This window comes from Phyllostomus discolor, chromosome 4, assembly GCF_004126475.2.
Source record: "Phyllostomus discolor isolate MPI-MPIP mPhyDis1 chromosome 4, mPhyDis1.pri.v3, whole genome shotgun sequence".
NCBI classification, from domain to species: domain Eukaryota; kingdom Metazoa; phylum Chordata; class Mammalia; order Chiroptera; family Phyllostomidae; genus Phyllostomus; species Phyllostomus discolor.
Window position 1 is genome coordinate 179,512,225 of NC_040906.2, and position 15,692 is coordinate 179,527,916.

Sequence of the window (15,692 nt, forward strand, 5' to 3'; positions counted from 1 at the left end):
TTAATCATTCTGGTTACTCCAGTTTCCTTATATTTCTCGTAACAGTGCGAGACCCAGAGTTAAATGCAGTCACCTTGATATAGTCTAATCTTCAAAGAGGGTGGCACGGAGAGTGTCATAATCTTTTTTATTCTGAGCCGATTGCATTTGTGTTGTTTTGGGGGTGTATGCAAGGGAGTCACACACTGGGCCTATGGATCTTACTGTTGCCTAAAACTGTAAATCATACTCACTTGTGCTAATGGTGAGCTCTGCCTCTTTCATTCCTTAGCACGTCACCCATATGCAGAACCTGAGATTCATGGGGGGTAAATTCCACTTTTCTGGGGACAGCTGAGGTCTGTCTGAATCCAAATGCTATTTATTATTCAGTATGTTATTTATCCCACTAGAAGTCTAATAAGGAGATCCCTTTTTTTAAATCAAGTTAGTGGTAAATTTACTGATGAGGACAGTGTCTAAGAGGGAATACGGCATTAAACTATTTACAGTCTCCCCCTATGCAGAGGATGGAGGTCAGCTCCCAGCTCTGTGTTGAGGTCAGCCAGTTAGCACATACCTCTTTATAGTACAGTGGTTCAGTGCTTCCCTTTATCCATTTAATCATACAAGCATCTACCCACGTCCAGCCCAGTTTTCTCCATCTTATCCATAAGCATAGCAAGAGAAACATCAGATGACTTTTAAGTACAATTACACTGTGTTTACCTTATTTCTTTGATGTCCTACAATAGTAGCTATGTCCAAGAGGGAAATTAGGTCAGTGTAGTTTGGCTAAGCCACTTCTCCCTGAACTTCCTGCCCTTCACCAGCCCTCACTCCAGCTATATCAGACCACTCAGAAGTCCCTGAGCAGTACCTACTCCTTCCCAATGGCTTGCACATCCTCATGCTGCCTGATGAGCTGAAATTCTTCTGCCTTCATCATCTGGGACACTCCTGCTCCTTCTTCAGGGCCCAGCTCTGGCATTACCTGTGCAGCTTCCCTGCTGCTCCTTCCCTTTCTGGCAGTTTGTTGCTTCCCCTCTGTGCTCTGCAAGGATCAGAGCACTGAACTATTGATGGTTTTCAGTTGCTTGCTCCACCTGAGCTTCCTGGCCCATGAATACCGTCTTCATCTTTGTGTTTCCAGCACAGTACTGAATGGTTGGCTTTCTGCGAACAGTCTAGACCTCAGGGTTCACCGCCTCCTCTTCCAAGTCTTTGCCAACCTATCTTTAGTGATCATTTCTGATTTTTTTTTTTTTTTGCTGGGGATCTTTGTGGTGTTCTCCAGTATGTAATTTGCATAATCCTTTTTCTAACTATTGTTGAACATGAAAATGTATTTGCCTGTTGTCAGGCTTCTGGCACTTTCCACATTTTCAACAATTCCTGACCCTGCCAGTGATATTTTAGAAAGTCACTTGCACATTCTCTTCTTAGAGAGAACTTATAAAATGATCTGTCTAGCCCAGAGATGGGTCTTCATTTAGAGTATCTAGTTGCTTTAATGCAATCTCTTTGCTCATACTGGTAAGAGAGCACTGAAACTTACATTTGTTTAGTTCTTTTCAGGCCTAATTTTAGTTCCCCAGGCAAAGAATAGTTAAATAAGAGTTGATGAGTTCTCCATTCATTTTTCCATCCATTGGCTTGGACCCATTACCCCAGGTTGCGGACCACTGGCCAGTCCTTGATCATCACCTGGATTCAGGCGTAACTTTTTAGCTCCTCATTGCTGTGAAGTTCTGTTTTCTCTTGGTTTGTTTTTGTGACACACATTTGCTTATTTGGGGCATTATCTCCTGGATGCTCTCCTCTTATATATTGGTGGTATACTTTTGTATCTGTTTCTATGTCTTTCTTTCCAGGTCTCTTGTTAAAGAGAATATTCAAATTTCTGACTGTGTTTAACACTGACATTTGAATATTCTTCCTTTGTTATTTTAGATGACAGTGTGGCTTTGAGAAAGACTGAACACCTATTATATTTCTTTAAGTGGCTGCATAGAAACATTTTGGTGTGTTCCTTAAATGGCCAAGCTTAGTGTGACCAAGCCTCAAAGCATGTTCTTGTCATTATTTCATTTGTATAATAAAAACATGTTTTGGGGAAAACAGTTGGACATCATGAGAGTACTGTTTCTTACCCCCCAGTCTGGACTGGTTATACCTGAATGTACAAGGAGCCGCTGTGTGTTGGATGTGAAGCCAGAAGCCACCCTGGACTGCGTGGGTCCACGCTGGTTGGATAGAGTTAGGAAGTCTCCAGTAGCTCTGTGCTTAGGTTCTTGCTAAGTGGCACTGGGGTCTCAAACAGGGAGCACTTTGCTGACAGTCCAGACATACTTCGTCTTCAGCACAGCTTTTATGAGGTAAGAATTGTGGATGTGCCATTTTTATTTGAAAAATGAACTGAATTTAGTTTAAATTGACTATCCTGATTTAAGATCACCAAATAAAAATATTTAGATAGAAGATTCATCTTGTACTCCCTCATAAAATTCTTTTTGGTCTGTGACACACTGTAAATGCAAGAGACTTGTAATTCAGTGTTGGGATGAGTCTCGAGTTTATTAATGTGAGGAAAAGTCAACATTAGGTGAAAGAAGGGCTTTTAAGAAGCCCATTATAACCACTTATAATGGAAAATGTAGCTTGCAATAGAGATTGATTTTACAAGCTCTGGTTCTTCACTGAAGCATGAAGGCTTCTGTGTGTTGCTCTGTGCAAATCATTTTATAGGATACTTTGCTGATTTCTTTCTGGCTGATCTGTTGATGTGTCTGGAGCTGAAAGGGCTGTATCTGTCTTGTTTAAGGAATATAAAAATCCCCAGAAATTTAAAAGAAACCAAAGATTAGCATATTTCTAAGTTTTCGAATAGAATATATTAAAAAGAAAAAAGCTTTGCCAGTTCTAAAGAGATGCAGCAGTACCAGATGTCGGTTCTTGGATCATTTAATCCTTTTCTCTTGTGCTTATTTTTGTCAATATGTTTTCACTGGAACTAAATATCTGGCTCAGCTTGCAATATAAAAATTTTCCAATTAGATTGTTATGACTTCATTTTTATTCATGAGGTGCAATCTAATAAAGAGAGATCATCGCATATGGTGGTGTGCAGGAGAAGAACTTTAAAATAAACCACCTGGCCCAGGGCAGGGCAGAGAGCTTGCATTCTGATCCTTTCTGGAGTACGAGAGAGGCTGGTTTGAGTCTGCATCCCCTGGGAATCCTTGGATTTCTATCAATTTGCCATATAATTGACCCTACCCCAAGTCCAGAGTAGCTTCTTGCTTAGCTTTTATGTGGATTGTCTTCTTAGTTCTATGTTAGGTATTAAGGAAAATATAAGGATAATGTGAAACATGGTTTTTGACTGGAAGGAACTTTCTGTTTGTTTACGGCTGGGGAGGCTAAGTGAGGTGGTTTGTCCATTGTCACCCAGCGTATGATGAAGTGTCTCCAGTAAATGATAGGTGACATGTGAAATAAGCTCCTAAGGAAGAGAGAGCGGTGCGCTCAAGTGGGCAGGGGAGGCTTCAAAGCAGAATTGGGCCTTGCGCTGGATCTGGTTAGGAGGAGGACTGTCGAAAACTTACTTCAAGCTTGGGGAGAGAGTAAAAGATGTCCTCTCAGAGGTCTCAGTGACCCAGTCCTCCCAGTGCCAGGTGCATTTGTCTTCACCTGCAGGATTATGCTAAAGTACGGGTTGTTATTGATTCCAGGCTTTTTTTCCCCCCTTCTAGCTCATATCTAAATGCTTCCTGGCTCCACAGTTATTGAAAGGCATTGAAATTTACACAAAACTGGATTTGTGCTGGTTCACCTGCTCCTGTTGAACTAGGGAAACTAGTACCTCTCAGCCTCATTTTAATGGATACCCAACTCATAAGGATTAAAAGAGATAAGGTGGATAATATGTTGAAATGACTTACAGTAGGCAGGCATTGTGATTCATTTGCTTTTCCTGCCTGGTAGCCACTCTTTCCTTCTTGCCTGAATGTGTCTTACTCTTTTCACATCGTACCTGTGTGCAGGTGTTCCCTCTTTCTGGAATGCTGTCTCTGTCTCCTCTTCTCCTGTTAAAATCCTAACTGCCTGAAGGATTTACTTTAACACCTCAGTCAGAATTGAACTTTGTGTCTTTTGGATTCTTAGTAGTATTCTTTGGGACAGCTCCAAGTTCCTAACCCTACATTTCAGTTATTTGCTCGTCTTATTTTCCCTGTGTGTTGGTAAACTCGAGGGTGGAGCCCGTGTCAGGGACGTGGAGATAAAGCACCCAGGAGTTCAGACTATGTTTCCCACGCAGGGCCTTCTGCATAGTTGTCGTGGTTGCGGGGTGTTATCATCATCATATTGTTTTTCCCCCCTTAACGACAACCATATGCTGATGATTTCTAAATCTTTTTCTTTAGCCCTAACTGCACTCCTGTGCTTTGCATGTGCTCACGTCTGGTGAATGTCTCCAGCCGAGTGTCCCTGGGGCACCTCAGAGACAACATGTCTAAAGCTGATCTGTCACCTGTTTCTGCTCCCCCATCCCACACACAGCCTGACCCTTTCCTGTGGACTGCATTGTATCTGTGGTATCACAGTCGTCTACCCCGTCCCTGAAGCGGCAACTCGGACATCCTTCATTTCTTCCTTCCCCATGTTTAGGTTGAACGAGCCGCCAGATCTCTACGACTCTGCCTCCTAAACATTTCTTGAGTTTAGTCCCCCTCTTTCTGTGTTAAATACTGCTACCTTCTCTCTGAAGTAGTTTTACTGCAATTTCTTTCTGAAGATCTACTTCACCCTATGCTCAGTTCTTTTAAGCCCATCTTCTACAATCTGTGCATATTGCTTCCTCATGTAAAATCCTAGGGTGGCTTCCTTTCATATACATGGGAGGACTTTATTCTCATGACCCAGCTCTGCTGAGTTTGGTAATGTGTGCTGTGAGTGCTGCCACTGGGTTCAGTGTGATTGCTTGGTGATGTCTGTCAGGTGTGGTGAAGGGGGTGGGCCGTATGTAATACATACCTAGGGTGAAGTTCAAGCTCTTTAAGTGTGACGTGAAAGCTCTTCCTTGCTCCTAATCCTGACCATGTCTTCATCCTCAGCTCCCACTGTTGCCCTGCTTCGTATTTAATCTTGGCGTAGCAGGGAAATACTGGACTGTGCCTTCTTGCTTGTGTTCAAGCTGACCCCACTTCCCTGTACCCTTGAACTAGGAAACCTCTCCCATCCTTCAGGTCTTGGCGTGTGTGGGGAGTGCGTGGGGTGGCCTTGCCCAAGGCTGAGCGTGCTTCCTCTAGGCTCTAGAGGCACCTGCGCCCATTGACTTGAAATCCTGGATGTTTTCCTCACGAGACAGTAAATTCCATTGGGACAAATATGTCTTGTTTATCTTTGGTCTCTGTTACTTACCATAGTACCTTCCATGTCATATATATTGTGAATTGTTTATTGAACTGAAATGAATTTGTAAACAACTTGCTGAACATTGTTTGCCTTTACTTTGAAACCCTTTCTGGGTTTAAAGATGGATTTTTAGGAAAGGTTAGTACTCTGCAGAAAATTTAGAACAGTGAACCAGTGAATAAGTAGACATCGGAAAAATTTGAGCAGGGGTGTGGTGATGAAAGTGGTATTTAAGGAAGATTGATCTGGAGATAACCTTCTATTATGGGTTTAAAGTGCTGCCGGGGAACACAGGTGAGGGGAGCAGGAGCAGAGGCAGGGGAGCAGGGGTAGGGGCAGGGGCAGGGGCAGAGGCAGGGGCAGGGGCAGAGGCTGTGGCCGTTCGGACCGGCTTCCAGAGACTTTGTGCTTTCACTTCCACCTCCGCGCAGACGGGATGGACTCATTGGCGTGTTTCCGAAAACAAAGTGGAACAGTGACGTTATTTCTATTTTTAAAGGAAGAACATTCCTTTAAAAGACCTAACTGATCCCCTTTTCATAATGTGTAAGAAACATATTCATTATTAATTACTGAAAAAGTGATGATGACTTTAAAATTGTGAAAATAATAATTAGCTTCTGCATAGCTGGATATCTGGTTTAAACCCTTCCAGAGTCAGTAGTTTTCATTTTAGCATGTTTTGAAATAATTGTTGATTGTGAGGAAAATACTTCAGTTTTGTTTTCTAGCTGCCTTTTATTTTTCGGTTTAACACCTCCAATCTAATTTCTAGTGTTTTAGTCCCCCAGGGGCTTCTGTATTTCAGGTGACTTGTGGTTGTGTTGACTGGTTAAAGCCTATCTTCCATTTGTTGTGAGCCGTGGATGTAACTCCACTGTCTTATTCTTAATACTGGCCATTGTAAGTGTCTTAATTTACAGCTGCTTTGTTGTTTTTTTTTATTACAGGGTTATGACTCATTGATTAAAAAGAACTTTCCCAACTACTTTGCACTTTTGACTGCATATTATGGATAACAAGGAAGAGAAGAAGGAACGAAAACAAAGTTATTTTGCTCGGTAAGCATTTGCCTTGCAAAATTATATCAGTACTTAAAAAAATTGAGGGGATTTTATCCTATTACTTGTCATTTTCTGTCTTGTGACTGTTTTTAAACAGAGCAGGTAGCCAGTAGGAGTTAAATATACGTTGTTTCCTTCTTTGTAGCTTCATTGGTTGAGCTATAACTAAAAATCTATAACATAATTAAAGCCTAATACCTTGTGGGGTATCTATTATTTAAAAAGTATTTCCGGTTGAGGGATAAAAAAGGTGAAGGATTTAAGCAAAGGAAGAAACTCATAGACACAGAAAAATAAGAAAGTAAACAAACATAAATAAATAAAAAGTATTTTTTGGTAGGAGTTTGGAATGGGTGAAATTCTATCTTTGGTTTCCATGTCATTTTTTTATTAAATACATTTGAATTTTATTGTTGTTCAAGTACAGTTTTCTGCCTTTCCCCCCTCCCCTCCCCACTATGCCATCCCCACCTTTCTCTCCAGTTTCTACCCCGCCTTGTTTTCGTCCATGTGTCCTTTATAGTTGTTCCTATAACCCTTTATCCTTTTCTCCCCAACTATCCCCTCCCCTCTCCGGTTACTATCAGTTTGTTCTTCATTTCAATGTCTCTGGTTCTGTTTAGTTTGCTTGTTTGTTTTATCCATGTCATTTTTAAAGCTTGAACTTGTCCAACATATATGCATTTGTTGGTGTCTGGTACAAGTGAAATAATACATAATCAGTTATTGTTTACAGATTTAAACACCCATATGGAAACCACTCACTAAACACAATAAAATCTATGATATGCTAAAACATTTCTACATCATTTTGATCATTGGAATGTTTTCAAAGTCAGAGTGAGAACATAAGCTTAAAATGATCATTATGGTCTCCTAAACTGAAATGCTTCTTAGGAACAGAATTCAGGCTCACCACATCCCGAAACCCAATTTACACTCATTAAAGAGGCATTTCCTGTTTTCCAAATATAAGCCTTGGAAACCGACAATCAAAGCTCTTTGTTCATGTTTTTATCCAGAAATTAAGCTAGGTTTTAGGTTGTTAATGGGAAAAGGAAGGATATGAATATTTAAGGAACCACTTATTATGTGCCAAGTACTTATTATTTTATCTTCACAATAAACCTGTATCTTAGGTTTTCTCCCTATTTTACGAATGAGGTAGTTAAGACTCAGAAATCATTTTGTCTGTTTCATGCCATGTAAGAGTCAGTATTCAAATATAGGGTTGTTTCCAAAGGGTGTGTACCAATTAGTAATAGTAGACCCTTAATGAGAGGTTTGGGAAAGCAAGAGTAATTAGTTTTTCACTATTAAGATTATAGAGAGTAAAAAGATTGTTTGGGCAAGGAAGACATCAGCCATCAAATGGGTGAAACATTAGAAAGATAGGACACTTAGAATAAATGAGAACTGTATAGTGATTTTTAAACACACTTTATTTTGAGATAATGATAGATTTGCATGTAGTTGTAAGAAATAATACAGAGATCCTGTATTCCCACCATGGTGAGACCTTACATAACTATCCTATAATATTACAACCAGAAAATTGACATTGATACAATGCACTAACCTTATTCAGATTTCACCAGGTTTCACAAACTCTCATTTGTGTATGTTTGTGTTTTATGTGTATTTATTTTGTGCAGTTTTATCACATGGGTAGGTTCGTGTGGCCACCATCACAATAGAGATGCAGAACAATTCTGTCAAAAAGATCCCATGTGCCACCGCTTCGTGGTCATATTCACCTCCTTTCCCCTGTCCTCCACCCCTCACCGTCACTAATCCGTTTTCAGTCTCTGTAATTGGAGATTTCAGAAATATTACATAAGTGGAATCATATAGTATATAACCTTTTGTGATTACATTTTTTTCCCCTCAGTAAAATTCTTTTTATGTCTCAGTTCGTTCAGCTGTAGCAAAATATCACCGACTGAGTGGCTTGTAAACAACAGAAATGTACTTCTCACAGTTCTAGAGGCTGGATGTCTGAGGTTAGGGTCTCAGTGTGGTCGGGTTCTGTGTCTGGTAAGAGCCCACTTCTTGGTTTGTTTCAGGTCGCCCTCTTGCTGTAACCACTCATAGTGGAAGGGCAGGGAACGTTCTCGGGCCTTTTCTTACAAGAGAACTGATCCCATTCATGAGTGGTCTACCCTCATGACCTAATCACCCCCAAAGTCCCACCTCCCAGTACTGTCACCTTACACATTAAGTTTCAACACGTGAATTTTGGGGAGAATACACATATATTAATAGTTTGTTGCTTTTTATTGCTGAGTAGTATTCCATGGTTGTAATGTATCACAATTTTTCAGTTCACCCATTGAAGCACATTTGGGTTCTTTCCAGTTTGGAACTTTTACAAATAAAGCTGAGAGATCAGTATATCAGTTTTCCTACTTGAAATAGTTCTATTTAAAGCAACACGTTGTTTGTGAACTGCTCTAAGGATATAGCCTCAATAAAAGAGGAAGATGTGGTCTTGTTCATTTTTTGTTTTAAAATGTTTGGGATATTAAAAGATATATTCAAAAAGGAAGAAGAAGCAAGGCCCCTTTGGATTATTTCTGTTTTCTGTATGTACCTGAGCCTTATCTAATAAAGAAATAATAAATAAAGAAGTTGAATGCCTTTTCATGTGCTCATTAGCCCTCTATCCATCTTCTTCAGTGCAGTGTCTTTTCCTGTGTTTTAGTGGGATTTTTGTTGTTGTTGTTGAGGTTTGAGAGTTCTTTCTGCATTCTAGGTACTGCTGGTCCTTTGATATGTGGTTTGCAAATATTTTCTCCCAGTCTGTAGCTTTCCTTTTTATCCTCTTAATATTGCCTTTTGCAGAGCAAGTTTTTAATTTTGATACTATTCAATTTATAAGTTTTTCCTTTTATGGATTGTGCTCTTGATGGCAAGTCTAACAACTCTTTGCTCAGCCCTAGATTCTTTTTTCATAAAAATTTTATAGTATTATTTTATATTAAAGTCAATAACCAGCTTGAGTTATTTCTTTAAGATGTGAGTTTGTGTCATCACTTTTTTTTTGGCTTAGTGGGTACCCTAAGTAGTGATTTCAAAAGCGGTAGTGCCTCCTCAGTCTGAATCCACATTGAGTCCCATAGGAAGGGTGACTGGTGGGTCGTGAACTTGTGAAAGTCAACCACTCCTTGTCCCTAAGGTGTAGAGTTAGGGGAGGCCCTGAAACTGGGAAGGCAAGATCAAACTGTTCTGAAAAAAAAAACGGCGTATTTTTTCAGCTCACAAATGTCAAAGTTAACTGTCATGCTTGCTTTGATCTCTTGTGAAAAGTATTCTAACAATGAAGAGCAAAGGATATCAAAAAATGAAGGGTGACCTTAGAAGCACAGGGAATAGCAGGACAAGGGCAAAAATCAGTGGTCGGTCAGCGTGATTCTTTGCCAGGGATCGAGAGAGAGAGAGAGAGAGAGAGAGAGAGAGAGAGAGAGAGAGAGAGAGAGGGAGGAAGGAAAAGAGACAAACCCATAGTTTATAATGCAGTGGCAGCCAAAAATGGTCAACCATTAAAAGCAAACAGCAAACAACAACAACAAAACCTTCCTTATCAGAAAAAGGCAGCCTAAGTCCTAAGTCTTTTCAAATGCCTCCTGGCTAAACTGTGGCATTCCCTACAATCAGTTACTGATAAAACCTACAGGAAAGCCGGCTCCTGATAACAGAGGGCGGATTTCTCTGGAGCAGTGGGTTTGAGGGCAGTCCCCCGAGATCTCCAGAGAATGTGAAGTCAGGCAGAGGGCAAGGCCACACAGACGCAATCACAGATCTCTAGGAGTGTGCTGACTTCAAAAGGTTTCTTCTGGCTTCTGCCTGCTACCACACTACGTATCTAAAACCCTAAGCATTGCTCTTAAACTCTGTTCACTCCTCCCCACCATGCCTTTTCCCTTAAGAATAGTTACTGGGAAGTAGCCTGTTTTCTCGGGGTACTATTTTACCCTGTGTTTTCATCAACATCATGTGATTCTTGTGCTCGGGGAAATAATCTTTTACCTTCCTCCTTTGTTGATGCTTCTCTTTCCCTCTCTGAATTCAACATCAAAGAAAGATAAGTCTAAAGGACCCTATTTTAATAATTTTGAATTGAAATTAGCCATTTGAGGATCAAGCAGTACTTCTTTTTTTTAAGATTTAATTTATTTATTTTAGAGAGAGGAGAAGGGAGGGAGAAAGAGAGGGAGAGAAACATCAATGTGTGGTTGCCTCTCAAGTGGCCCACACTAAGGACTGGGCCCACAACCCAGGCATGTGCCCTGACTGGGAATCGAACCAGCAATCCTTTGGTTCGCAGCCCGCACTCAATCCAGTGAGCTATACCAGCCAGGCAGTACTTCCTTTTTTTTTTTTTTTTTTTTTTTAAGAGTTTATGTATTTATTTTTAGAGAGGGAAGCAGGGGAGAAAGAGAGAAAGAGAGAAACATCAATGTGTGGTTGCTGGGGGTCATGGCCTGCAACCCAGGCATGTACCCTGACTGGGAATTGAACCTGCAATGCTTTGGTTCGCAGCCCGAGCTCAATCCACAATACTTCCTTTTTTATAATTTATCTTGAAATTTGCCTTTGTAACTCTAAATGGAAAGTACATTCATTCTAGATACACCCTAAGGGGTTTGAGGATCTCCTGGCCTGGCCCACCTGCTTTTCAGGATCTTCAGTGTTGTTTTGTACCAGTAGTTTATTTCAGATTGAGCAATTCATGAGACATTCTTCCACGCATTTCCAAAGAATTTGCACATACAACATTTTGTTATATACATGTGTATCAGTTCCTTGATACTTGGTAGGTCTTGAAACCAAATGAAAAACTGAATTATTGAAGCAAGTCATGTTTGCTGAACTGTCCTCTGGAGTGATCATTATTTCCCGTGGCCCCTATGCCCTCTTCCCTCCTCTTGTAGTTAAAGGCAGGTGTTTTCTTCTGCAGTGCCTCGTGGGGCTCTGTTCCCCACTCATGCTGACATTACTTGGTTTTGCAGAATTTAGGACCCATTTAGTGACTTTTCTGTAGCTCCCTTTACACTCTTTGTTTGTGTGTTTGAAAATTCTTCAAGGACGTCTTTTTCAGGATCAAGGGTTAATTTAGGATATCAAAAATTTTTTTATTTTTTGATTTTCAAGTTCTTTATTAAGGAAAAAAGAGTAATATAAATATTAGACTTCGTACATACATATGCTACCCTTTTTTATTTAATGATTTTTTTATTGCACGTGTTTCATTGCCATTTAGTAGTTAACCCAAAGAAGCGGTGTTTTCCCCTCTGATAAATCGGAGAGGGCCTGTGGCTAGACACTGAGGGACAGAAACCCCTCAGGAGACTGGTGTTCATTTTGGTCCCTCTCCCTATACTTGCCAGCCCCTCCCTCTCTTTTCTGGTTGTCAGGAAAAGCACCCGCACCTGCCACCTGTTCTCATCTTTTACCCAGCCCCCCCCCAGAGCCAGGAGTAGGCAGCAAGGAGGGGGACGCTGCTCTTCTTTCCCCCTCAGCCCCCACCCCAAAGATGCAGAGTGTAGAACACATCTCAGCTCCTATCCCCACTCCTCGGACCTCTCCCGCTTCTGTCTCGAGCCTTCGCCCTGGCAGTTCTTCAGCCTCGAACCTCTGACCCATCAGCAGAATACCCAGTGTTTGAAAATCACCTCAGTGTACAATGTTGACCGAGTTTTCTAAACTCCTTCACGTGGCATTGCTTCCATTTTTAAATGTGGCTAATAATAACCCACTAACACAAAGACTTCGAAGAAGAATGCATCCCAGCCCAAACCAGGAGAAGTCAGAGTGAACCCAGCCAAGAGGACCAGAGCTGAACCCGTTCTGTCCCTGGTCCACACTGATAGAAGTTTGACTTCTTTTCAGGGAGGAAGATCTAGAGACTGGTATTTGACCACTGGTCTGTTATTTTACTTATTTATTTATTTAAACATATAATAAGGTGTATAGCTCTCTTGTTTAAAAAAAAAAGCAAACCGAGATGGCTATTAAGATTAATGGAACGACAGAGTGCCCGGCACAGTGAGTACTCAGTCACTCCTGTAAAAACAAACCATTCCTGACCTTAGTGGCTATGCCTACTACCTACACTTTCCTGTTCACCCAGAAGAATCCTCATTTTAATACCCCACTCCCATCCCTGTTGTTCAGATCAGAGAGGCAGGAGCAATTATAACAATGCAAAGTAGAACCATAGTTTCCCAAAGGCTGTTATGAGCACAGCTAGGTTCTGGAGTATCATGAAGTCCAATTATATCGTCCAAAGGGTTTTCAGTAATCTTAGACACCCTTTTATTTAACAGTTGGACCTTAAGCCCATGAGGAGAGATTGTCAATAATGTCTTAGCCCCATACCAGGGCTCTTTATATGTATGTGTATCCATTTCACAACACCACACCATTTCTTGTATATAAAATATATAAACTACTAATCAGAGCCTCACCACTGGTGTTGCTTGATGCAATCTCATGTGTCCATTAGTTTTGCCAAGAGACGCTGACCCTTTTGCCCTTGGGGTGGCCAGAAACATAGGCTGGTCACCCTTGGCCATAAGCAGCATCTTACCCCACAGTGCAGTATAAGTATTATCTTCTTCTGCACATGCTTTGATGTGATAAGGGTTGGGAGAAGTGGTCCAAATCATCTTCATCAGGAAAGAGCTGTCTCTTTCTGATATGCCTGTGCTAAAAATTAATATGCCACATTTAGAGAAGAACCTTAGTATGTCCAAGACGTGTGGAGAAACTTTATTATTACCAGTTTTTAGAGATGCCCAATACAGAAATATTTTTATCCTCAAATAGGGCCTGTCATTTGGCTTTTGTTAGTCTTGGCAGCATAACATTAATTTACAGCAATATATATTAATTTGAAGAAATGCATCCTGGATTTTAGGGACCTAAATTATAAGTAACATTTTGTAAACCAACTTGCTTATAAGTTGATGACATTCCATATTATGTCTTGTCAACTTTATCCATCCATGACATGGTTTATGTTAGAGTATTGACCCACCAAAGCAGTAGGTAACATGCAACCTATATACCCCAGCTGTGTAAGTCAGGGTTTTGCATTACAGTGATCCACTTTACTCTCGTGGACTGCATCTTGTCTAAAGGAGTTGTTGCCCATGATAGAAATAAGTGCACACATGCATTCAGACAGAAAACGTCAGCTTGCCCTCTTGGTATAGTATGGAGTCTAAAGTTCAGTGGAAGGAGTCGCCTGGATGGGTGTGGCTGGTTAATCTGCGGCACAGCTGAGGACAAGGGGTGCTTCCCCTTTCCAGCCCCCCAGAGGCAGTCTTGGAACCCCAGGAAAGAGCTGTCTCTTTGTGATATGCCTGTGCTAAGAATTAATATGCCACATTTAGAGAAGAACCTTAGTATGTCCAAGACTTGAGGAGAAACTTGATTATTACCAGTTTTTGGATTAGACATTCAGTGAGATTGCAGGTTTTAATTGAGTTGATACATGAAAAGCAAATAAAACCATTTGAAGTGCTTAGTAATTGTTAGACTGTATACCTTCTTTGTATTTGGTTAATACATTATTCTCTCAGTTGCACAATGCCAACTGATTCTAATAAAACTTAATAATATCATTTTGTTAATACTTTATGGAGTGCTTTCACATGCGTTCTGTCACTTTTGCCACACAATGATCTTATGAGTGGATTTAAAGGCAGATGATGACTATATAATTCAGGCAAATAACTTACCTGAAGTCACTTAGCCTTTAAATGGAAGGTCTGAGCCTGAATCCCAGTTCGTTCTTTCTTTCTTTTTCTTTCTCTCTCTCTTTCTTCTTTCTTTCTTTCTTTCTTTCTTTCTTTCTTTCTTCTTCTTCCTTCCTTCCTTCCTTCCTTCCTTCCTTCCTTCCTTCCTTCCTTCCTTCCTTCTTCCTTTCTTTCTGTTTTGGTATGAGCATAGTTCTCTTTGTTAAATATTTCTTTTTTTAATTTTAATTTTAATTGTTTTATTGTTGTTCAAATGCGGTTGTCTCCATTTCCCCCCCAATTCCCCGCCCCCCAACCCCAGCCATCCCCACCTCCTGCCCTCGATTCTACCCCCTTTGGTTTTGTCTGTGTGTCCTTTACACATGTTCCTGAAAATCCTTCCTTCCTTTTCCCCCCTGCTATCCCCTCCCTCCCACCTCCCCTCTGGTTACTGTCAGTGTATTTTTTTCATTCTATGTCATCTCAGTTTAAATTGCATTAAGCATTAATTTTTACTTTGTCAGAAAGGGGGATTAGAACATGGTGTTAGCATCATAATATGTTAAGTAGGGAAAAAATGTATATGGGTTTGGAAGTAGAATATTTTAGCTGACTTTACTGAAACCCATATTTGATTTTAATGTCTAAGAACCATCCCAGAAAACCTTGTTGCTGTTAGGGACACATGCCTGTAGTGACCCGCTGCATTGCCCAAGAACACTTTTGTATGTGATCTAAATAGCTCTTGTTCGTTTATGTGTTTATAGTCAGTTTGCCCCCAAATGGGCCATCTGGAGCATGGAGACTCTGTTATAGTTCAGTAACTCCTTCCTGTGCCTTGTTAAATTGTGGTTGGCGTATAATGTGTTAAGTGTGTGCGTGAGTGTTTTGACTAACTGACAGAATGGTTTGTGAGTCAAATTTTTCAGTATTCAGTCATTTTATTAACTTTAAAAATGATCAAGAATATTTTAAAACCATTTCCTGCAAAAAAGCTGTTTGTGCCTTATTTGAAAGTATTACCAGTTAAACTCTTGTATGAGCTGCAATGTTGTTAAGGTTTATGTTTCCTATTTTCTTGATTGAATTCAGATTAGGCAGCTCTTAAGGGAACATTTACATATCGTTTGTCATTCATTTATGGGAAAAACATCCATGGACAAGTTTGATCTGATAATGTTTTCAGGAAATCATTAACTTTTCCCTACAGATTAAAAAAGGCTTATAAACATTTACACAGTCATAGTTAGACTCATACTTTTTGCTACATCTTTAATGAACAGGAAGAGTTACTTGATTTAGTTCTATATAGAGTACTGCTTTCAGTCTGCAGATTACAGACCCGCTGGAGAAACATGAAATCAATTTAGTGGAGAGGAACCAGCATTTTTTTTTAATGGAATGGAACAGATTAATCTGGACTAAGCTAGCCCGATTGGAAAATATCAGTGTGTTATATTTAGTCATACATACTTAAATACTTATA

General features: G+C 40.3%; 1 protein-coding gene across 6 annotated transcripts in view; it reads left to right on the forward strand.

Moving 5' to 3' along the window:
- The window catches only part of NCOA7 (nuclear receptor coactivator 7), a 135,715-nt gene that overhangs the window by 16,658 nt on the left and 103,365 nt on the right, over positions 1-15,692 (forward strand). For 5 of the 6 annotated variants that reach the window (XM_036024654.1, XM_028509127.2, XM_028509122.2 and 2 more), the window contains exon 2: positions 6,348-6,458. In XM_036024654.1, coding sequence (XP_035880547.1) covers positions 6,409-6,458 — 50 coding nt within the window. In that variant the 5' untranslated portion in view covers positions 6,348-6,408. Of the gene's footprint in view, positions 1-2,020; positions 2,358-6,347; positions 6,459-15,692 lie in introns of those variants that run through there. The other variant, XM_036024653.1, reaches the window with a different exon arrangement.